Below are 24,565 nucleotides of genomic sequence, written 5' to 3'. Positions count from 1 at the left end.
TGTGTCTTAGTTCTAGCCTGTAATCCCCAGCTCCCACGAAGTTCTGCCCCTCCTTCGGTTTCTCACTGTTAACCGACTCCAAGGATGTCCCCCCCCCTCCCAGTCTCAATCATTCAGTGCTGAAACCCTAAACTTGGCCTTTGCCTCTGCCCACTAGCACCCAGGAAAAAAGGGGCCCCACTCCCCCTTGATGTCACATTGCATGCGTGCCGCTGGGCACCCATGGGCTGGGGCCCAATCGGCACCTTTGTCATCAGCTATATCAGAGATCCTGTTATATCATCTCAAGACATAATTTCATGCTCCAAGCTGTCTTGCCAAATGCAAGGTAGTTCTTTTAAAATGAGATTCAGAACCAATACAAAACACAGGTGAGTGAGAAGATTAAATATTTTAATGCCCTATTGGCCTGAATATGAGACGCACCTGCAAATAAGCCGTACCTTTAAAATGAAAGGCTTCTTTGCGGGTGCGGCCCACCTTCCGGCACTACGGCACTCCCTCCCCAAGCTGACACGGGGGGGGGGGCTTGGGAGAGCTGGGCGGACTGCGTGCCATTGCCCCACACTCCCGGGCTACTTCGGGGGTGGGGGGAGCCACGCCACTTTTTCGGCGGCCTCCCCCTTCCTTATGGCAGCTTGCATGCCACTGTCCCTCGCTCCCAGGCTGCTGGGGAGGGGGAGCTGCATTGCTTTGCTGGCAGCCTCCCCCCTACCTTAGGCTGCTGGGGGAGGCTTGGGAGCGGCAGGCAGGTGGGGTGCCGCTGCCCCGCACTCCTGGAATGCTTCCGGGGGGGGGGGGAGTCAAGCAGTAAGGTCATGATTATAAGCTATACTTTAACTTTCCATGGCCCGAATTTAGAGGAAAAAAGTGCGGCTTATATTCGGGGCAATACAGTACATACCAAGCAAGCACTTCAATCTGCCACTTGGAAGACCTCAAGAAGTGGCGAAGCAACTCCCCCAGGTAGCCTCAGTTTGCACGGCCCTGCGACCAATCAGTCCGTGCATGAGCTTCAAAGAAACTCTGCCCAAACCAGCCGATTTTATAGATAGCCTATGTGGCTTGCTAGGCTGGCTACGTGCGGATCATCCATTAGCCACCCCCTCCCAATGCCTCCCTTTCTCAAAGCAATGTCCAACATCAAAGAAGGTAGCCGGCACTATCCACAACTGATTAAGGCAGCTGTGTGTGGGGTTTCACCTTCTCCCAAGGTTCTCAGGACATTAAAGACTCTTCTCACACCATCAAAGAACTTAACAAGAGTGAGGGAGGGGGAAGGAACAGAGGCAGGAAGGGTGACTGTGTCAGATCACTAACTTCGCAATACATTTTTGTCTTCCAGGTACATTTCCCATACACAAGCTAATCACAGATATGGGCTTCTTCTGTTCAGCTAGTCTCTTGGAAGCCACCTCCTTGAATTCAGGAGGAATTCTAATCTCCACTCACTCAGATCATTGATTGAAGCCTTCTTATAAGTGCTCCTTTGGCAGAAATAAATCAAGCAAATCAAGATATCGTGCATAAGTAACATTTCGTAGTCATGCTTTATGTTGGCTGAGTGACATTTGTGCAGAACCTGGAACATTTAGAGAGCGCAGCGCAGCTTGAGGGAGAAGCATCTCAGTGGGTTATCCAGAAGGTGGGTCAGATAGGAAAACACATGAATAGAGATCATGTATAGGATCTAGAATCTAGACTGCATATTTCCTCCGTAAGATAATGACTCAGAAAGAGACACATATTTAGGATGCTTAGAATAAATTGTCAAAAATGCTTCTATTCAACCACGAGAGTAAGAAAGTTACAGTAATATATATACCACATCACCATGAAAATATTGGAGTCTACTCCACAGTGACTGTTCTCTTTGCTTCACATTGTTATTTTGATTATGTAGATTATTGACCAACTGAATATGGGTAAGATGCATCCAACCAAGCTGTGAAAAGCTGAATGTTATATTCTGGCTGCAGTCAGTGTTAAAAAAAAGTTAATAATATAGAGCACATGTGAGAGGGGTTTTTGTTTTTTTTGGTTTGTATTTTAAAGAGAGAGTTGGAAATGTTTCTATTCGGTTTTATTTTTATCCTCAATCTACCTTGCCTCCTCCTGGGTAATTCTGAACAGATGCACGCTTACAGAAATAAAAGAAGCCCCACTGTGGGTCTCCCACTCTCGGCAGGAACCTTCAGAACCTTTTCACCCCTATACTTAAGGGACATTAGTCTCAACAGAGATCGGCTCCTCCTCTTTGGTCGCTTGGCCTCATTTCGCTCCCTGGAGAGCAATCTTTGCCAAGATTAGCCTACTTACCTTCCCTGTTAAGATTATGAGTTATGAATTTTCACAAGCCCTATAATGAACCAGGTGTGCAGTTTCCAGAGCCAAGGCTGTAGTTGTGAAGTACTGCGGCTTGCGAATGTGCCATTACTGTTTTAGCAAACAGCAGTCACCCGAACTATTACTGATATTTTGGTGGTTGTGTTTTTTTTTTAAGTACCCTCATCCTATAGCTAGCACGATTGCTCACTAGCCAGAGAGAGAGCATCCAAGTCAGGGGTCAGCAACCTTTCTCAGCCGTGGGCCGGTCCACCCTCCCTCAGACCATGTGGTGGGGCGGACTATACAGTGGTACCTCGGGTTACATACGCTTCAGGTTACAGACTCCGCTAACCCAGAAATAGTACCTCGGGTTAAGAACTTTGCTTCAGGATGAGAACAGAAATCGTGCTATGGCGGCAGTGGGAGGCTCCATTAGCTAAAGTGGTGATTCAGGTTAAAAACAGTTTCAGGTTAAGAATGGACCTCCAGAACGAATTAAGTACTTAACCCGAGGTACCACTGTATTTTGGAAAAAAATAATGAACGAATTCCTATGCCCCACAAATAACCCAGAGATGCATTTTAAATAAAAGGACACATTCTACTCATGTAAAAACGTGCCGATTCCCGGACTGGATTGAGAAGGCGACTGGGCCGCATCCGGCCCCCAGGCCTTAGGTTGCCTACCCCTCATTCAAGTGGATGTCCTTAGACACGCTCTGCTCTCAATTTGCCTATGAAAGTAAAATACGGCATTGAAATGAGACACGCAACAAAAAAGTTGCAGCGTCAAGCGGTTCTGTTCATGGAACTCTCTTGCAGGATACACAATCAGCAAGATTCAGCATCCCATGCTCACCGCAAAAGCGGATTTAGGGGAGCACAATTGATTTGGTTACACTGAGCAGCAAGCCTTTGGAGTGCTGCAGGGGACGCCGCAATTATGATTTAGAATGGAGCAGGAGAAGCGGAGAGGGCACTCAATTTTGGTGTCCTAAGGGGGCTGCTGAAATTTGGGACTCACTCACTGAGCATGGGATCTGTCTGTCCCCTCTCCTGCCAATGGTTCCACCCTGAAGATTTGTCATAATTCTGCAAATTGTAGTTTGCCCTGAAGCCTGCTGATGTCTGGATGGTGCTTTTTTTGTCTACTGGAATTGAGATTTTCGGAAGCCTTTCACACAGATTATCTCAGTAATCTTTAGGACAACAATCTCGAGAGATAGCTAAGTATTATTAGCTCTATACTCCAGATAGGAGATAAGGACTTGCCCAAGGCCATCCTATAAGTTCGTCATGTGATGTTTGAAGCAGGTATTTCCTGGTTCACAGCTCTTAGACACCACAGTGCCCAACTCTTTAACCAAGCCTAATGAAAACTGTTTTACTCACTGCACTTCAGTCTGTGCCTCTACCTGAAACATGCAACTGCCATGACAAACGATTTGCATTAATATATTATTGGATTTCATCCCCAGCGGAGAGCATTACTTTCTGTCCAGTTTAATGCAGAGTTACAGTCACTGAAATAAATGGTTTTAGCAGCTGCAGGTACAAACAGGCTTATGACTCTCTTAAAGAAAACAAGGCTGCGATCCTATACCCACTTACCCAGGTGTAATGCCAGGGCTTAATTTTGAGTAGACACATACAGGAATTGCACTGTAAAACAGCCCAGTATTTACTGCTGATTGGTTACTGTGTTATGATAATTTCAAACAAACTTTGAGTGGAGGGAGATATCTCAGCTGGTTAGAGCGTGGTGCCAATAGCGCCAAGGTTGCAGGTTTGATTTCCGTATGGGACAGCTGCATATTCCTGCATTGAAGTGGGTTGGACTAAGTGATCCTCAGGGGCCCTTCCAATTCTCTGATTCTAAACCCCAATCAGAGACTATGCTTGAATAGCTGGCCAGAACTAAATATAATTATGGATCGGGCTAAATAAAAAGGTCAGTGCTTCTAGATGGGAGTTTGCTTTGGGATTGGTACTCCACCCCTCATGCTATTAAGAGTGTCCAGAAGAAATATGCAAATTACAGGCTGGTCTTCACTGGCCCTAATTCAATTCATTGACGCTATCCCTTGGATGTGTTTATTTATTTTAAAAATGCTATAAAACTATATTTTTATATAAAATATGGTAATGAAAATAAAAATATCCCTCAAGCTTTCTGTGGGTCAGCATTTCCTTGTTTAAACAGGCAAACATAGTTTCATTATCAAGCAAAGGAGCACAATTTAATGTGGCTGTTTCAATACAGCAAAATATCAGTTTAATAGCCAGCAGAAAATGTTTAGCTCTGTCCTATTATTATTATTTGTTTAAACATGTATACCTTGCTTACAATCTCATACTGAAATGACACTTTCTTTCTTCAAAATGCAATAAAACAGATGGTGAATATAATGTTACTTTTACTTCCAGCAACTGGCCAAATCGCCCCCTGCCCCCACCCAATAGTATCCTTTAAAGTGGTTTTATTTATTTATTTAAATTCCGTGTTTGTACTAGCAGAAAACTAGTGTTCTATTATATTTCTGAGAGCAGGGCTATCAGGTGTGGCTTGCCTGAGAGGACACTTGGCCAGTATCTAGGACTTGACAAAAGAGAGTTAACAGCACATCATATTCAATTGATATGTCTCTACAGAAGCTAATACAGTTGAAAGAGAGGAGGCCGACACCTTGACCCCATTCACCTGGTTAGAAGGGAAGGGGGGAAAGGTGTGGCCAAGCTTTCTGATAGTGAAAAAAAATAGGGATTGTTAAAGGTCACAGCCACACCATCTGTTTAAAGCACTATTTACTCCTTTAATAGTCATGGAGAATCTGAGGAATATAGCTTGTTGTTACTAATAATTATTAATTCCCCTCCCTGCGCTCTAAGATCTCAGGGCAGGTTAAAACAATTTAAACTCAATGTTAAAAACAGTTTAAAACAACCTACAATCAATATATATATTGATACACACACACACACATATATATATAATTTCAAGTGTCAAAAGCCACGGTAATGAGGTGACTTCAGCATTCTTAGAAAGCTGTATAAGGCCAGACACAACTCTCTGGTGAGGGCAACTCAGAGGTTGCCGCAGAGGATTCCCTCTCCTGGGTCAGACCCCACCCCAAAGCTTCTGAGGGCAGTGGAACAAGCCCAAAATCTACTTGGATAGACATCTTCACTGAGCTAGCCACTACAATGCTGTGACATTCTTCCTGGTCAGTCACTGCTGGTTCAGATCCCACAAGTATATATGTGATATTCCCCCCCCCCCAACATTCATGACTTTTCATTTGTTTAAACGGAATTGCATTTGCCATCTTACCACCCATTCACTCAGTTTGGGGGAGCTCCTTTTGGAGCAAACATTTCTGAGCAAACAGGCAAACGATTGTGCTATAAGACTGTAATCCTATGCGCAATCGCTTTCAGGTAAGCAAGATAAGGTTGGACTGCAAGGATGCCAGCTGTTTGCCTTAAGGAGTTAAATGTTACTCGCACATCAAACCTGGTGACCATAACAGCGACTTCTCCAGAACACACTTTTTACAAAGAAAATGAGCCCTGTGGCAGGCTTGGAGGGGGAAAGAGACAGGAATAACAAAAAAAGGAGTTAATGGTTATGACCAGTGCCGGATTTACATATAAGCTAAACAAGCTATAGCTTAGGGCCCTGCTCTCTTGGCCTCCCCCCAAATATACTTCTTCTTAATTGTATTTCAGTTTAACAATTACTTTGATAAAATACATATTTTGTTATGTCCAAATGGCTTTAGATACCTATTAGGTCCATAAATTACCATATAGCATATATTCAACACAAAAAATAGCAACAATTTGTTGTTGACAAAGGACAGCTGGAAATATAAAGGGCTCCATTACCTTCAGTAGCTTAGGGCCTCGTCAAACCTAAATCCGCCCCTGGTTAAGACTGCACATTTAAATAGAGTGGATGACACTGAACCTAAGAAGTGTTCTGCTGGAACAGACCATATACCCATGTAAACCACCATTCTGTCCTCGGCTTCACTACAGTGGCCAATGGGCTGCTTAGGGGAAGCCCCAAGCAGGACATGAGTGAATTAGCCCTCTCCTGCCATTTACCCTCTGCCCCAGCAGCTGGTGTTCAGCAGCATATGGCCTCTGATACTGGCGACAATATATATTCTTTACGACTAGTAGGTGTGGATAGCCTTATCTTTCTAATTCCCCTTTCAAGTTGTCAAAGCTGGTGGCTATCGCTACATATTGTGGTAGGAAGTTTCATAGTTTAACAAAGCGCCACATAACTAAGAAGTTTCACTTCGAGTTTCACTTCCTCCTCCTTCCCAATCATTTTTCCTTTTGTGTCACGTAACTCTTTGTATAAAGATATAGCGGTCTGAACAGACAAATGGTTTCCTTCCCCTGTAAAGATGTTAACTAACTCAGCCCTGCCATTTGTATTTTATCACTTAACACGGCTTCTGTGCTTATTTTCAATACATTGAAAATAATTGAATTGTCAATTCAATTGAATTGTCACTGTCCTCCCTGCATTTAATTTTCCTCTGATCCCAGTTGCTTACAATCCCCCTCCTTACAACCTTGTGTGCATGTGTGCATGAATGCTGGAAGAATCAAGACAGATAAAAGAAAGTACATTGCTGAAACTTGGCTACCAGGCATGATATGTTCTGCCTCCACAGTTGGGAGGCTGCGGTGCTTCTGAATACCAGGTTGCTGAAAAACTCAGGAGGGTAAGAGTGCTCTTCTGCGAGTCTTTCCTGAGGTGATGGTTCCCCACCAGCATCTGGTTGGCCTCTTTTGATGCTAGACTACATGTCACTGGCTTGATCCAAGAGGCTCTTACATTCTTCTGTACATACACAGATAACACTTGACGAAGTGGGCTTATGCTATAAGAAAACGTTAGGTCTTTAAGGTGCCACACAAGGCTCTTGGTAATTTTACCTGGACTAACAGGGCTGCTACCCACCACACATTAATATTATTTATCAATTATTATTATTTTCATCTGAGGATCACAGGGTGTTTTACAATGTAAAAACAAAAAAATACAGTCATACCTCAGGTTACAGACGCTTCAGTTTGCGTTTTTGGGGGATACGGACTGCCGAAACCTGGAAGTACCGGAATGGGTTACTTCCGGGTTTCGGCTGTTGCACATGTGCAAAGCACTAAATTGCTCTTTGCAAAAGCGCCAAAGCGCAACCTGAGTGCGCGCAGACACACCACTGCGGGTTGCGAACATGCATCCTGCACGGATCACATTCACAACCTGAGTGTCCACCGTACATACCATAGGAACAAACAAAACAACATTCTCCCTACAGTTTAATAGGCCATGGATTTAGCCAAAGTCCATGGAATTAGCCAAAGGCCTGGGACAAGAGGAACGCTTTTGCCTAGCGCCTAAATATATGCAAGGAAGGAGCTAGGTGAGCTTTCCTGGGGAGAGCCTTCCACAAGCGGTGAGCCAACGCAGAAAAGACCCCGTTCTCATGTTGCCCCCCTCTGGACCTCTCATGGAGCGGGCACAAGAAGAAGGGCCTCAGATGATGAAATGGTTTCTTTTATTTGGGATGCTTTTACTTAGCGATTGCCAACAGCAGCAGCACCGGCCGATTTCGTCTACGCAGCGGTACAACAAGTGGGGCTTACTTGCGAATAAGCATGCCTCGGATCGCGCTGTAAAACTCGGGCTGTTACTTGAGTGTATGCCCCAGTGAAAACTCCCCTAAAGAAGGGAAGGGTGGTGCCGACGCGGCGTCTGGCGCGCACATGGCCCGCCGTCTCAGGCCGCCCCCCCGCTCCTCCCTCCTCCAAGGCAGCCCTCCTCCCCTTCGGTTCCTACGGAGGGAGGAGCCGCGTGACGTCACGGCAGGGGCGGGGCCGAAGTGGAAGGGCCTAGCGCGGCGCTGGCCGCCCTCGCCGCCTCCCCGGCTGCGCTCCCGTCGTGGCCGCGCCGCCTTCGTCGCCCCGAGTATCGCGGAACAAAGGGAAGGAGCCGCTCCGCCTGCGCGATGGTGGGCATCCCGGGAACCTCCCAGTGTAAGGCGCGCCTCTTCTTCCCCATTCCGGGGGTTGGCGGGCCCCTCGGGCGAGCGAACGCCGTCCCGCCCGGGAGAGCTGCCCCCGGGGCCCCGGGCGGGGAGGGAAGGAGGACTTCGAGGGATGGGGCGCTTTCCTATTACAGTTCCGTTGTGTCTTTCCCCTTTCTGCTTCTCCCACACTGCCTTCTTGCAAGCGCTTCTTCTGCCTTCTCCCGTTCCCAAGTCAGATCCTCCTCGCCTTCCCCTTCTTTATCACGCTTTTCCAGGAGGCTTCTTGGCTTCCCATCTGTGGTTCCTCCTCCTCCCCATTTCTTACACTGTGGGCTTCTTATCTCCTGCAAGGTCTCGGGATGCTTTTTTTCTCCACCACTCCCGTTGTATTTAACCTGGGGCCTCTTACGCTTCTCTTATTCGCATTTCGCTTATTCTTCTTAATTTCATGTACGGTACTGATCATTTCATTGGGATTTAGAAGTGGCGCCTTCTGGAGGAGACCTTTAATTTCTTTCCATCTCCCTCTCTCTCTGTGTGTGCAGCTTTGTGTGTGTGTGGTATCCGTTCGTTCCATAATAGGGGTGGTGGTAAGGTTTGTCTTAAAATAAAAGTTATGTTTTTGAGAAATCTTAACCATTCCCCACGCCCCTGACTCTTAAAGACTAGTAAAGCTGCCCCTTAGTACTTTGTCTGCAATTTAAAGGATTGTTGCTTTGTTGTGATAAATAGCAGACATAATAAAAGATGAATTTTTCTTTTTTACTATGAGTGCATCCTAGAATTAGAAAACTGGCTTGTAGTGGTGTTCTATATAACTCTGTATTCAGTGGAACAATGTGTGCAGACCCAACCGATGCTAAGTAGTTAACTAAAGTTATCATGGTAGCATAATTGGGTAGAATCTGCATGTTTTTGCAAATGTATCCTTCGTGTACAGAAATTGCGTATGTGCTTTGGGGAAAGAAAAAGTATATCCATGACTGTACTGCCTGTCTTAATATAGACTGTAGAATGGCTTTGCAACAGAAGTCATTAGAAAAAAGTAAAGTGTTAGATGTTGGATGTGGGACACACACAAGAAATGTGTTCTGCTTACACTGCAATTTACACTGTAAACCTCACTATCTCATGTTATGGGTTAGGCCAAGGCTCTGATTTTTAAAGTTTGAATGTCAGGGATAGGGAACCTCTGGTCCTCCATCAGTTGATGGACTCCCAGTCCCATCAGCCCTAGCCAACTTGACCAATGGTCAGGGATGATGGGAGTTGTGTCTATGGGATGTCAGGGGTGCAGCTGACCCCCCTAGATAAAGTAAAACAGTAGAAATACTTAATTGACCAATTCACATCTGTTTTGCCCCCTCCAACAAAAATCCTGGCTACGCCCATAGTTGTGTCCCTTCAGGTGGTGATGGGCTACAGCTTCCCCATTGCTGATGTATATGGTTACATTAAATAGTTTTTAGTGGCTGTCTGTGTATATTGAGTGTGTATGTGTGAGTTTGCGCTACTGAGGAACTGAAGAAGGTCAGTGAATGTGCAGTTGTGAAGAACAGGCAGGTAGGAAGAATACTCCTTGGTTTGGAAGGAATACGCATGTTGTTCAATGTTTTAAGGCCCATGTGTAGAATTGGAGGATATACATCAATATGTTTTGGTCCTTCCTCTTGATCCTTCATCTTTGTCCCCTGCAGGAAATTGCTGAACTAGAATTTATCAGTAAACATGAAGCTATTTGCTTAGGTTTCAAGTCAAATTAGTGCTTTTATTTCTCCCACTACAGGTGCTAATAAGCATAACAAATCTAGGAAGATCACCTGTTATGACTTTGAAATAGTAGCTGTGCATATCTTGTATGCCAGGGTTAGAGTCCAGGCCAGACTTTCAGGATCTACTTTGGCTTATTTTTTTTTACCAGAACTGTAAGATCCACCAGGTAGACCAGCTGCAAAATAGTGGTTTGGGCAGGCAAACATGCTCATAGGAATGAAGGAATAGGGCAACTCTGAACACAAGCTCAGCCTGTGAATTCACTCCTGGTTTTCCTCAAGTGTTTTCTCTTTCAGCAATTTTTAAAATTTTTAAAAAAAGTTTTAGTTTGTTAGTTTTTGTTAGACCATTGGAGTCAGAAATCCTTGCCTGTCTACTGTAAATTGCCCAGAGATTTGCCAGTACATCGACCCCAGCTCTCCACGCACTCCTCTTGTATACATTTAAAGTTGCATAAAATTGTCATAAACCCTCATGCACACACACTATCTGACAGTTGATGGTAACACTTCACACATCTGAGGAATGAGCTCTAGTCCATGCAAGTTTATGCCACAGTAAATCTGTTTGCCTTTAAGGGTACTGCTAGACTCTTTTGTTTTTGCTACAGTAGACTTAACACAGCTACCCCTCTGGAACTTCTTAGACACATTCCTAAGCACTGCTTTCTGCAATGCATTTTCAGTTCAGTCAAGTCACATCTGTTTCTCACTACCTTGCCTGTTCTGTCCCAACATCCACAAAAACATTCCCATTTCTGTTGTGGCTTGCTTCACCATAGTGTTTTTCTTTGTCCAGTATTCTGATCCATATGGTTTAAAATAGTCCGCCCCCCCCCCCGCCCCCGTGCTATGCAGGAGAAATGTGTGCAAAGAGAATTCAGAGAATGGTAGGAAAAGATGAAGTGTGAGAGATCCAGCCATCTCTTTTTATCACCAAATTTTCTTTTCAGGTTTGTGGGTGCTCCTATTATCATCAGTATTATCAGTACTTTGATGTTACTCTGTAACTCTCTTGTCACTCTTTTTGCACCACGGCTGCGTTTTCTGTATTTGTGTGCTTTCCACATGAATTCTAACAGTTTTATTTCTTGTTAAAAAACGGTTCTCTCCCCTTTCATGAGTGAGTGGCTTGACGCTCTCAGAGGTCTGATTATGCGCCAGTTTCTCTGTGGCATAGAGGTCTGGCTATTCTCTGTTGTTTTGTTTCTGTTGGAAGCAAGATAGTGAACTTAAACTGTGGGTTTGATCCAGCCCTTCCTGTTGACTAGCAGATGGCTCCAAGTCTTCTTCGATAACCCCAGAAATATCTTCTACAAGGACCATAGTCTAGTTTACTTTCTTAACCATCATATTAAAAAGTGTATCTGCAAATGGTTCTAAGATGTTGGTGGTGGTGATGATTATAATAATGTTTAAAAATGCCGCAACCCCCTGAGTTGTTGCCAGTGTGGAGCTCTATTTCTCTGTGTCATCTGTGTTGGGTGAGGCTGTGCACATCCCGGATTAGTGCTTGGAAACATTGGTAGGCTGGATGAGGCCAATAAACCAATTCTGACAAGTCAGTGGTCCTGTGGTCAAGGGCTTCCTAAACCTGGCTAAAGGTTTTCAACCTTTTTGGGGTCCATGGCTCCCTTGACCCAACTACATTCTTTCTGCGGCACCCCTGTGGGACTCAGGAGCCCAATTATGTCACCCCTTGCCTGCAGAGCTGGCAACCTCTCACCCTTTTTCAAACACCCTTCCCTCAGCCTCCCCTCTTCTTGGGAGTCCTCTGGGCAGCCACAGCTGTCGTCCCTGGTCTCTGAGCTGCCTCCCCTGCCCCAAAGAGAGGTGCCTCCTGACACTGCCCCACAGGGGCCTGGGAAGCACCCCGTAGCCAGCCCATGAGGCACCATTCGCCTGGGGTGCAACAAACAGCTATGCAAGCCTTTGGGAGGCAGAGATGCGAGAGGGCATCAGAGGAGGGAGGGAAGGAAAGAGGGGCAGAGCACACTGGTTGAAAACCACTGACATAGGCTGTTCTAGATGAGGTTGCACTTCCTCTGAATTGGCAGGTACATAGTTTGGGAGTGTTCCTAGATTGAGCAGTATTACTGGAGGTTGAAGTGACCTCTGTGGCTAGAAATATCTTTTGGGATAACAGTTTTGCTAACCATGATCAGTAAAGGTACCCCTGACCATTAGGTCCAGTCGCAGACGACTCTGGGGTTGTGACGCTCAACTTGCTCTGTAGGCTGAGGGAGCTGGTGTTTGTCCGCAGACAGCTTCTGGGTCAAGTGGCCAACATGACTGAGCCGCTTCTTGCGAACCAGAGCAGCGCACAGAAACACCATTTACCTTCCTGCTGGAGCGGTACCTATTTATCTACTTGCACTTTGACATGCTTTCGAACTGCTAGGTGGGCAGGAGCTGGGACTGAACAACAGGAGCTCACCCCATTGCGGGGATTCGAACCACCGACCTTCTGATCGGTGTTGCCGTAGGCTCTGTGGTTTAGACCAGTGTTTCCCAACCGGTGTTCCGCGGCACACTAGTGTGCCGCGAGACGTTGCCTGGTGTGCCGTGGGAGGGAGGCGGGCGAGTCGGGCGGCGAGAGGCGAGAGGATCGGGCGCGGCAGAGGCCAGCCCCACGCTTGGAGAGGACGCAGCAGCCGTCGCCAAACCCGATCCTCCTCCTCCTGCTCCGCCGCCGTCCTCTGGCTCTCGGCCGGGAGGAGCCTGCGGCGACGGGGCGGGCGCCGAAGTTGGCAGAAGTTGGCGCGCCTCCTCGGCAGCGCCTTCGTCCTCCTCCTCCTGCCTCTGCTCTCCTCCGGCGGCGGGGGCGCGCCGCCGCCGGATCCGCGCGCAGCCTCTCGCCTCTGCCCCTCGCTGCGCCGGCCCAGCCAGTCAGCCAGCCGAGGGCGGGCGCGCTCTCGCTCCTCGCTCGCTCTATCCGTGGCCGCGCCCGGCGCCAGCCCCGCAGGACGACGCTGCGACGGGCGGCCCTGTGTCGCGAGGGGCGGAGCCCAGGGGAAAGGACCGCCCAGCAGGCGCGGCTGAGGCGCGCATGCGTGGCTGGGGGGGTGCGCGCCCTCTGCTCTCTGCCTCTCTCCCCCTCCCCCCTCTGGACCCCGCGCGCGAGGCTCTCCGGGGGTGGGAAAAGGGTTTCCCTCAGGCGGAAGGCCCCGTGGGAGCCGGGAGGGGGGCAGCCGCTGCTCTGGCTCCCCCCCGCCCCGAACCGGCTCTTCCTTTCGGTTCTGGCGGGGAGCGCGCTCTCCCCCCCCCTTGCGCTCCGCTTTCCCCTCAGAAGAGCCCCCTGCTCCCCGTAATCGAGGGTGATCCAGATCCCCCTCCGGCTGTCTCTTAGTCCCCACACGATCCCAGGAGCGTGATGTGGAAGTGTGTGGACACCCGCAAAGGTCAGGGATGCTTCTCAAACCGCCAAGAGGCAAAGCCAACGTCCCTCTCACCTGGCCCAGGAGTCCCAGATGCGCCAGTTCTCAACAACAAATGCATAGAACAGGGTGTGTAACCCAAGTGAATCACTATTTTAAGCCATTCCGGGGGGCGGGGAGATGCAACCCATTCTTAAATCTTTCCTACTGAAAATGACCTAAAAGTGTTACATTTGGACGGATCGCCCCCATAACTAATGTTGCATCATCTCACTATTTGCAGCAAGCATATACATTCTTTTCCACGGTTAACTTTTGTATACCTCAGAGCACCAAAGTTTATTTCCTAATTGCTTACTGATCTGCTGGTGAAGCAAGTTTTCTCTTGACTCCCCTTTGAACCATCAACATATCCTTTAACATCCTTTTGACACTAATCAATAAGTTACATTTTTTTATCTTTTTTATTTAGCTATAAATGCCAGGCCATCTCTTTTCTCTGCCTGGAGAGGAACAGATTGCTCTTGCCAGAGGTCAGATGTGATGGACTTGAGAGGATTCCCTGCTTTCCACCATTCTGTCTGTCTTGACTGCCCCCCCCGTTTCTTTTTCAACTTTCTCTCCAGACTTCCCCTATCAGCATAAAATTAGGCAGAAGAAGCTTGGTTCCCTACCCCTGATCCAGTGCAGTGGGGGGGGACGACAAGCAGTTGTAGACAACCTTATTTTAAAAGTTCTCTTCATGTAACTTTAGTACAATTACATCCTCTGTATATCATTTATATCAGAAGTGGGGAGATGATAAATTATGCTGTACCATGCAGCACTAGGGACGCGGGTGGCGCTGTGGGTAAAACCTCAGCACCTAGGGGTTGCCGATCGCATGGTTGGCGGTTCGAATCCCCGCGGCGGGGCAAGCTCCAGTCGTTCAGTCCCAGCTTCTGCCAACCTAGCAGTTCGAAAGCACCCTTATGTGCAAGTACATAAATAGGGACCGTTTCCGTGTGCTGCGCTGCTGCTGGCTCACCAGAGCAGCTTCGTCACGCTGGCCACGTGACTCGGCCGGGAGGAGCCTGCGGCGACGGGGCGGGCGCCGAAGTTGGCAGAAGTTGGCGCGCCTCCTCGGCAGCGCCTTCGTCCTCCTCCTCCTGCCTCTGCTCTCCTCCGGCGGTGGGGGCGCGCCGCCCTCCCCGGCCGGGGGGCTCGGCGGGGCCCGTGGGGAAGGAGGCCATGTTCGCGGCGCGTGGGATCGCGGCCCCCCTCGCCCGCCTCCGGCCCGCTCCCCTCCCCCTGCGCGCTGCCCTAGCCATGCGGGTCTCCTCCCCCTGCGCCGCCGTCCCCTTTCCACATCCTAGGAGCCGTGGTCCGCCTACCGCCCCCGGGCCGCGGCGCGGCTCCCAGCCCGGGCTGGCCTCCGCCTCCTGGGACGCGCGCCCACCCCCGCGGCCCCCCAAACTTCGGAGCAACTCTCCAGACGCTTCTCCCCCGCCTCGGTCTCCCTCCTTTCCACTTCTCTTCCCCCCTTCCTTCCCTCTTTCTTTCTCTTTCTCTCCCACCCGCCTTTCCTTCTATTAACTTTCCTTTCCCCTCCCTTCGTCCTTCCTACTTTTACTCCTGGGCTCCTCCCCCCTTTGCGCAGCCACAAATCAATCTCTCTCTCTTTTTCCCCCTCTCTCTCTTCTTTGCTCAGACGCAAAAAAGCGCCGCTTTTTGGAAATCCGGACTGCTGTCCCCGCTGAAACGATACTTTAAAAAAGGAAGAACCCACTGGCTCTTATTTCTGTTTAAAGCAGTAGATCCCAAACTCTTTTGGCCCACTGCCCCCTTGGTTCCACATCCCCCAGTGTCCCCTATGCTTACTCTATAGAAAGCATTACAGGGGTTAACGCGGCTCGCTAAGGAAGATATTAATAGAATTCTGCATTTGGGTGGAGACCCTAACAGTCATCTACCATTACCTTCTATGCTGTTACTATTTTTATTTTTTTTTACATAAGTAAAAAGTGACCTTTCCCCATCTGGCATGGTGGTGTGCCTCGAGATTTTTTTCATGAAACAAGTGTGCCTTTGCCCAAAAAAGGTTGGGAAACACTGGTTTAGACCACAGCGCCACCCGCTCCCCTTGATCAGTAAGGTACTGACATTGTATCTGTGCGGTGTCTTCCTGCCCCTTCCTCCTCCTCTTCAAATGGGCTGTGCTGCTTTGAGGAATGGGAAGTAGAAAAACCAGTGAATCTTACTGGACTGTAATGCAGCAAAGGACATCTTTTTTGTATTGTGTTTTCCTACTGAGGAAAAGGAAGCAATGTGTTATTTATTTATTTACATTTATATACCACCTTTATCTTCCAAGGATTCAAGGTGGTATACATGATTCTTCTCCCCATTTCATCCTCACAATAACCCTGTGAGGTAGGTTAGGCTAAGAGACTGTGACTGGCCTAAGGTCTCCCAGGTCAAAGTCCAGTACTCTAACCATTATGGCACACTGAAGCCTGAACTGAACAGAAGTTGGGAGGTAGGTTAAGCTAAGAGACAGTAAACTTACCCAAAGCTATCTAATGGGCTTCAAAGCAGTGTGGGAATTGGAAATTCGGTTTCCTATATCGAAACTCAACATTCTATCCTCTTCATCAGTCTGGCTTATTTATGAGCCTTTTTCTGATGAATTATTACATTGTATTTTGGAAGAGATATGGAAAAGTATTGTCCTCCCTTAAGAATGTGGGAGTAAGTTTGGAAGAACAAAGTAAATGACATTCTCTTAGGAGATCTACTTCTTGATTACAAGGAATCCTTATGCACTTGAAAAGATAATGCCTCTGGGCTCAGAATCCTGTCCTTTGTAAAATATTCAGAGGAATATAAAGGAAGTTGAAATGTGTCTCACTTTGTGATGGTTGTGCTGATTGTAGAAACAGAATCATAGACTTAAAGAGATGGAAGGGACTCTGAGGGTCATCTAGGTCAGACTCAACCCCCTACAATGCAGGAATCTCAAGGAACCTGTCTATCCCTTGAATAACAATTTGTGGTTTAGATGCAGGACCATCATTAGGATCTAACTGTGTTCTTTATTGAAGGAGATGGGCTACTTAAGCACAATAACTTTTTAAAAAGGTGTTGCAAGTTCCTTAAGTGGCATGCTGAGTTCAGGATTATACCTTTCTTGGGCGGGATGGAGTGGGGAGGGGGTGATGACTGTCTCCAGGGTTGGGAAACTGTGATGCTAATTGCGAAAAGCCCCTGGATTTCAGTGGGTCTACTCTGAGTAAACCTTAGTTGGATAGAATCCATATTGTTGAATTATTTATAAGAAAAGCCATTTGATTTATTCTGCTTTTTGGATGTCTTCTTTCAATCTGCACTCCAAAAACTGTGAAGGCTGTCAACTCTTTATAACAGAAGGTTTAAGTCCTATGAGTAACAAAGAGCTTTACCAAAAAATGTAACTTTTTCTGGAAGGACCTTTATTCCAAACTGCGATCATTTTGGTCAGTGCAATCTCCTTTTAAGTATATATAAGGTTTAGCCAAAGTTATAATTCTTAACTCCAGAAATGCAGTGAGTATACATTATAAGTAGGGATGTTACTTCAACTTTTAAGATCTAATAGAGTCAATACATTGAGTTCATGCAGTTCAGCTGCTTGACCTGCTGATATTGGTTCTGCACTAAGATAAACCTATTGACTTTAACATTTTGTTGGTATTGATGGGGGGGTGGAGAAGACTATTAAACCTGCTTACAGGTTCAAAGAGCCAAAATATCAATTTTGTACAAAGGTCTTGTCTTCTGTAGAAAGGAGCAACAATCTGTACTAGATTAATATTCTTTAGATCCAGGAATATTCTTCTTCTTGAAAGAACAGGATTCCCTGATCTAGCTATGATTCCCCAGTTATGACCACTCCTGGACAGAGAAGATCTGGCCACAAGTTAGTCATCCTCTTGTAACATCCCATCTGCATAGCTGGCAATGTTTCCCTTTTTTTAAGGGAAATTCCCTTATTCCGAATAGGATTCCTCACAAGAAAAGGGAAAAGTTGACTGCTATGCCCATCTGGGTTATTGCAATGTGTTATATATAAGGCTGCCTCTCAAAATGGGTTGGAAGCTTCAGTTAGTGCAGAATGCAGCCACCCAAGTTTTGACTGGCACTACATGCTTGGCTCACATCTTGCCTGTTTTCAAAGAATTTCACTGACTGCCCATTTGTTCCTGGTCCCAGTTCAAAGTCTGGTGCTTAACTATAAAGGCCTAAATGGCTTGGGACCGTAGTACAGTGGTACCTCAGGTTACAAATGCTTCAGGTTACAGACTCTGTAACCCAGAAATAGTACCTCGGGTTAAGAACTTTGCTTCAGGATGAGAACAGAAATTGTGCTCCGGCGGTGCAGCAGCAGCAGCAGTGGGAGGCCCCATTAGCCAAAGTCGTATCTCAGGTTAAGAACAGTTTCCTCTGTTCTGGAATGAATTAAGTTCTTAACCCGAGGTAATATTTCTGGGTTAGCGGAGTCTGTAACCTGAAGCATCTGTAACCTGAGGTACCACTGTACTTGAAGGAGCAATTCCTTCCGTACCAACCTGTCTGCATACTAAGGTCGTTACCAATAACTTTGGCCCCATCTGTACTATACATTTAAAGCAGGAACATACTAATTTCAACAGTTCTGGCTTCCTCGAAAGTATCATGGGAACTGTGCAGTTTGTTAAGGGTGCTGAGAGTTGTTAAGAGACCCCTCTTCCCCTCGCAGACCTAAAGTTTCCTGAAAAGAGGGATTGATTGATAAACCACTCTGGGAATTGTAGCTCTGTAAAGGAAATAAGAGTTTCCTACCAGCTGTCAACACCCTTAATAAACTACAGTTCCCAGGATTCTTGGGGGAGGGGAAGACATAACTGTTTTAAGTGATATGAATACTGATTTAAATGTATAGTATAGATGGGGCCTTTCTCTAGATAAACATCTCTGCTGGAGATGAGGCTTGCATAAAAAGGGGCTGTTTTGGTAGTGGTGTGTCCTCCATGGAATTAAGTATGTGCTATCTTTTAGGTGTTGGGTACCCACTTTTTATTATTCATGCAAACATTTAAAAACATTTCCACTATTTTATTTAATACTTTTGTAATAACCTCCCCCCTGCTACTTCTGGCAAACTGTCTTGAAATATGTAGCATTTCTTTTTATTTAGATTTATATACTGCCCTTTCTCTGGTAACATTTTCTTGTTCATTGCAATAACCCTGGTCGGTTGCCAGTATTCTCCTTGGAAATTGCAAACTGCATTGGGCAGGTTTGGGTTTTACAGTACTTCTAAAATACTTAATTGATTTCAAGCAGTATGAAATCATAGCAGATGCAAGGTGGTGGTGGTGGGAGATTATTTGCCTAGGCTTCCTACTAAAAGTTGATTCAGGGAGGTACAGAAAGGAGCAAGTGAATCTAGTCCAACCCCCTGCAATGCAGGAATCTCAACTAAGGCATCCATGATGATGAACAGTTGCTCTGACTTTGGATCTTGGCCCTCCACCTACTGCCATCATAATATTATCTTACTGGGTGTTGGATCTGAAATCTAACTGGCAGATTAAAATGTTAGTATTTTCCATTTCTCCGCTGATCCTTTAAGAAGTAGCTAGCTTGAGTAAATGTTTAGCATGCTTTACTAAGCCTAAATGTTTCATCTGAAAGACAGTGGAGAAATCCTCCTGGCACTCTAAATGCCAAGATACAATCTCAGCAGAGCCGTCTTAATGGACAATTGGACAATATATGTTCACTCGAACTGATCAGTGTGTTCTTCTGCTCCTTGCTTACTTCGTTTCTCTTTATGGTCTCTTAGGAGGAGGAGGCCTCCTCCTTCATTGCCCTGTGGATCACAGGAGCTCAATACACTTCACAGGAAACACTGACTTGGTTCACATGCCGTGCTAAGCTAAACTATGGCTTGCTGCAAACCTGAATGAATAGGCTCCCAGAGAGGAGGTGATGGGCACTTTGCTCCTCCCTGGTGATCCTGCTGCCCTGGACTAAGCCTTTTGGAACAAGCAGAACATGAGCTTAATCATCTTCTCCCAGTTTCAGCCCCCAGCAACTGGTATGCTGAGATGCAATGCTTAACAACCATGATACTGGAGGTAATATATAGCCACAAATGACAAGTGGCTATTGATAGACAAATTCATGGAGGATAAAGCTAATTCCTTTTGAAAACTGTCCAAGTTGGCAGCTATCACTGTATCTTCTGGTAGCAAATTCCACACTTTATTGAACCTCATCAAGGCTGTGGACTAGCTCCTGGCTGGCAGACTTTTCACAAACCCCATGAAAGCTGCATAAGGTTTGCCAAAGGAAGCGTGAGAGATAATTATTCTCCCCTTTCTCCTTTCTATTCTGTCACACTTGGAAAGGTAACGGTACCCATTTCTTCTCCCCTCTTAAGCCATTTCCATGTGTGTCTGGGCTCTGGGGCCTAAAGGGTCTTGCCTCAACTCTTTTAATCCTAAAGCAGACCATAATACTCTCCAGGGTGCAGAACTGAGCTTTATCTGGTGACATCACAGGCTTTTCTGGCATTCCAAAAACCGAAATAGTAACTTGTGCTAAGCTTGTTTTATCTCTGGCCATGTTTTTTTGATTAAAGACAAAGCTCAGTAAATATTTTTTAAATGATTGAATTTTGAAACTATGGAAAACACATGTTGGTAGTCGGACATGCTGAACGCCATGTGTGATCAGCCCCATGCCCTCTTTGTGAGCTTAGGAGTGTGAATGTAGATCTGAGAGCTGTGGGTGACAGGTTTATCTGGAATGATTGGCAAGGATTTATAAAGCAAGAGGGGATTTACTTACTTATGCACCCTCCCCTCCTTTCCTCTTCCCCTCCTTTCCTCTTATTCTCAGAAAAAGGAAATTGGGATCACATTAAAGGCCTAATTGGTTTGGCTCCAGCAAATAGCTCAGTGGCTGCCAAACAGTTAATTTATTGTGTGAGAGTTTGGCCATGTGTTGAACAGCAAATTTGTCCTGAGCAAAAAAGATCTTTGTACACTGTACATGTATTCATTCAACAGACCCCCTTTTTACAAGTGGACTGTTGCACAGGCCACAAGGGAAATGTAAAAGACAATATCTGGGCCTGTTTTACATAACACTTAGAATCTGACAAAACCCAGTCTTTCAATCTTCAGCGAGGCTTGTCTGAGAAAGCGGGCAAGTAGTCACGGTCTTCTTGAGCCCTGGGCTCCTTGGAAATACACCCTTTTCAAACAGGTCAAAGAGACTGCGATTCCATCCAGCTAGCTTAGAGAGAAGATTTATGCTGCTGAACCATTTGAAGCAAATTCTGATTCTGACATGGATTTTGATTGGGGGAAATAATACAGTATATCTCTGCTGAAAACAACAGGATTCTCCAGGCTGTCACCTCGTGGCAGAGCCAGGTGGAGAGATCCCCCACCCAGCTCCTGCTGGGCATTTTCTCTCTCTCAGTTATGAGGAAGGGGCGAATTGGAATGCACTTTTATCTGGCTGGCTTCCTGCATAACTTTGCTTTGTTCTTGCCAGCCATCCTGTACTTATGACTGGCTGTGGTGTTGGTGTGTGCTAATGTTAGGTTGCAAGTATGAGTTGTGTTCTGTTGGATCTATTCTCAGTGTCTGATGCCACAGAATTTTGGAAGAAAGGCTCAAAATTTTGCAATTGCTCTAATTCATGCAACCCCCCTATATACATAAAATGTATTTTTTTAGCTTAGTTTTCAGCATTAAAACACAGCCATCTGAAAATATATTTATTTCTTGTTTGCCTGTGGATTGGATATTGCGTTGTGGAAATATTTCCAAAGTGCTAAATCATGTCTGAAATGTAATTTATGGTTTTTCACTGGTGAACAGCTAACAACATTATGTTACAAGGCTGCTTCCAGAAAAACTGAAACGGTATCTTTGCTTCTGAGCTCTATAGCATTTGTGTGTCAATGGCCATTTACCCTTAACTTGGCACAACTTTTTAAAGATTAGTGATCTGAAAGTTCTCAGGATTATATGAGTTCTTTAAAGCCCACGAAAAAGGCACTTGTGGCAGTGGCGAATAGGAACTAGGATTTGGAACTGTGTGGCAGCATATTTGACAATCTATAGTTGCATCTACATCATAGCACTGCTAGAGTGTGTCATGAATTTGTTTGATACTCAGTCTCAGTGGGATTGCTTAGCAGATGTAGGTCTTCCTACTTTCAATGGAAATGGGGACTGCCCATTGTGTGTGGTGTGGCACTTCAGATTGGTTGGAGCAGCTTCTATGCGATTCCCAGATGGTCTCTGTCTTAGCAACTCTCAGAGCAAGGCTTGTATAGCATGGGTAGGCAAACTAAGGCCCGGGGGCCGGATGCGGCCCAATCGCCTTCTAAATCCAGCCCATGGATGGTCCTGGAAAGAGTGTTTTTACATCAGCGTGTTTGAACTCTTTTGTTGGAATTCTAGTCATCTTAAGTTGAGCCGCTGAGGCAAAATAAGCCCCTAAGACTTATATCTAATGAAGCCTTGATTATTAGTATTTTGTTCAAGTCTGCTGAATCTGGAAGTCCTAATGTTCTTACGAAATCATTAAAACGTTCCTCCCCTCCCCTGTTTCCTCTGGAGGTGCTGTTACATTAGCATTAATGTAGCTAAATGCTAATGTGGCTGGATGCTAACCATCTTTTGTGGGGAACTGTAGGGAGGAAGATGAGATCAAGCTGTTGAACTTCTTTGTAGGCAGGCAGATTTTGCTGAAGGCCACCTGGGGCTGCCACATGTTCTTCTGACACACAGGCTGACACACTCAGCATGCGCCAGTTTTTAAGTTTGCAGCAACGCCATGCAGAAGTCATTTCTTTGTCCAGAAAGGCTGAGAGTGTTGTGAGGCGGGCAAACTGATGATCAGCAGCATTCACACGTAGCAGTCCTTTCTGAGCTTCCTCTTTTGGTTCTGCTCCAGAGCTAAATGTAGTAAATTGCAATTAATTAAAAGGTTTTAATGTTCATGGCTGAAGAGGGGGAAAAACAACTTGTGCGGTCAGAGAGCAACCAGGTGTAATGCTTCTACACCTGTGAATCTTTGGGAGTTGTTTCTTAACTGGAGTTTTTACGGTGACAAGTTATATTCTCGAAAACAGGAATTTCTTCAGATTCTTTCCCCCATGCTCTTGAAAAGAAGGTGATGTATAACTCAGAAAAAACCCCAACATTGAACAGAAACAACTGCCTTGGTAAGTAATAAAATGAAATAAATAAAGTAAAAACAGGATTTTAAAAAAGATTCTAGAAACCTGTCTCCTCTTGCCAGTTGTGTTTTCTAGCCCAGATGTTAAGCATCCCAGTTGCTTAACTTTGGAGAAAGGAAGAGACATGCATCAAGCTTGTTAATGGCAATGCCAGCAGCATTAATGCCCCTGCTTCCCTTTCTACCAGAGCACTGTTGTAGATCTGGCTCCCTTTAGGGTACAATGCTTTTTAATTAGTGCTGTGCCTCTGTAATGCATTAATGAATCAATTGATAAGTTGTTGCAATTGATCGACTAATTCCTCCCCTACCCCCCAGCTGTATTTAAACTGCATTTTTGACAAGAAATGGAAAAAAAGCTTGACTAATTATTTGCAAACGCTAAATAGCTTATAGGAGATTAGGAATGGCATATGGAGCCTTTCACTTGGAGGTCACTGGATCAGCTGCAGCCCAGGTTGGCATTGATGAAGTTATTACCATCTGACAGCTGTTTACTGGCCTGTGTGAAATGAATGGCTGGTTTTAGTCTATTTCCTATCGGACAGGTGTCCCTGCCACAGTTGGTCCCCCTACTTGGCAGTCTCTGCAGTGATACCAGGGATGATTAGGCTGCTCAAGCTGGGCACTCCTTGGGCTCCTTGAGGCAGAACGCCTCAACTGTATTACTGGTACCATCTGAGGCGTCACAGTGCTAGACTGTGCTGTGCTCGGTTTTGTGCTGTCAGAGAGCAGTGTGGGCCTTGCACACTTTTGTAAAAGACTGAGGAAATGTTTACTGGAAATAGGCAGTGAAACTGCATGCCACGAGTGCAAAATCGCTTGGAAGTCAAGCAACTTTATCCTCCAAAAGCCTGTTGGTCACAGTGGGTCTTCGCATGCTCAAGAGGTTCCTCCTTCCAGTAATCTCCAGACCATCAGATGGCTGGCTAGTAGAGGATGCCATGTGAGCTGCAAGACAAGTCTTTTTTCACAGCCTCCACTGCCACATGGTAGGGACGATTGTATGTTCTTACCAGTGTTCAGAGTGAGACTTGTGCCTCTTGTGCTCCCGTCTTGACCCAGCCAAGGAGCTTCTCAGGCTCCAAAATGCCAGAGAGGACACTCAGGACCTCATGCAGAGTGCCATTGCCTGGTTGTTATCAGGGGCAGCAAGGTGGGGATCCTATTACCCTGATACTCCAATTTTTGCACTGGTTGGCTATGAGATACCTGGGTGGTGGCATGCAAAAGGGCATTTTTGGTACGGGCCACCAGATATGGAGCTCTCCCATTTTTTTTCCTTTGGTTGTCCCCACTTCAGCTGTTTTTACACTTATTGTAAACACTTCTTATTCTGCCATGATTTGGGGCTGCACAATTTCCCCATGCTCATTCTGCTGCTTGTTATGATTACTTTGCAAAGAAATGGATTTGATTGTTTTTGTAATTTGCATCGTTAGGTGGCCTGTGTTCCCATTGGGAGGATAGGAAGGATAAAAGTTTGTCAAAATAAATAGAAATAGCATTGATTAAGTCAACCTATCTCTCAGAAGCAGCTTACACAATATAATTAAAAGGCTGGTATGAATGAGGAAATGCTGCTGTAAACACTGAAGGTGAGAGAAGGTGCAGGAGCACTTTTTTTAAAAAAAGGCTATTTAGGACAGTGTTTCCCAACCGGTGTTCCGCGGCACACTACTGTGCCGTCAGACATTGGCTGGTGTGCCGTGGGAGGGAGGCGGGCGAGTCGGGCGGTGAGAGGCGGCGGCGGCGAGGATCCGCGTCG

The 24,565-nt window shown here is 46.1% G+C and overlaps 1 protein-coding gene across 3 annotated transcripts in view; it reads left to right on the top strand.

The window, feature by feature from the left end:
* Positions 1–8,233: 8,233 nt before the first annotated feature.
* Positions 8,234–24,565, top strand: part of CBFA2T2 (CBFA2/RUNX1 partner transcriptional co-repressor 2) — a 72,864-nt gene continuing 56,532 nt past the window's right edge. The window contains exon 1 of one of the 3 annotated variants that reach the window (XM_081916909.1): positions 8,234–8,388. In XM_081916909.1, the coding sequence (XP_081773035.1) occupies positions 8,361–8,388 (28 nt within the window). In that variant the 5' untranslated portion in view covers positions 8,234–8,360. The remainder of the gene's footprint in view (positions 8,389–24,565) is intronic. The other 2 variants (XM_081916910.1, XM_081916912.1) reach the window with 2 other exon arrangements.

The sequence above is a fragment of the Podarcis melisellensis genome (genome assembly GCF_964234715.1).
Source record: "Podarcis melisellensis genome assembly, chromosome: 6".
NCBI classification, from domain to species: domain Eukaryota; kingdom Metazoa; phylum Chordata; class Lepidosauria; order Squamata; family Lacertidae; genus Podarcis; species Podarcis melisellensis.
Note: the sequence above shows the minus strand (reverse complement) of the source record. Positions and strands in the feature narration are given on the sequence as shown.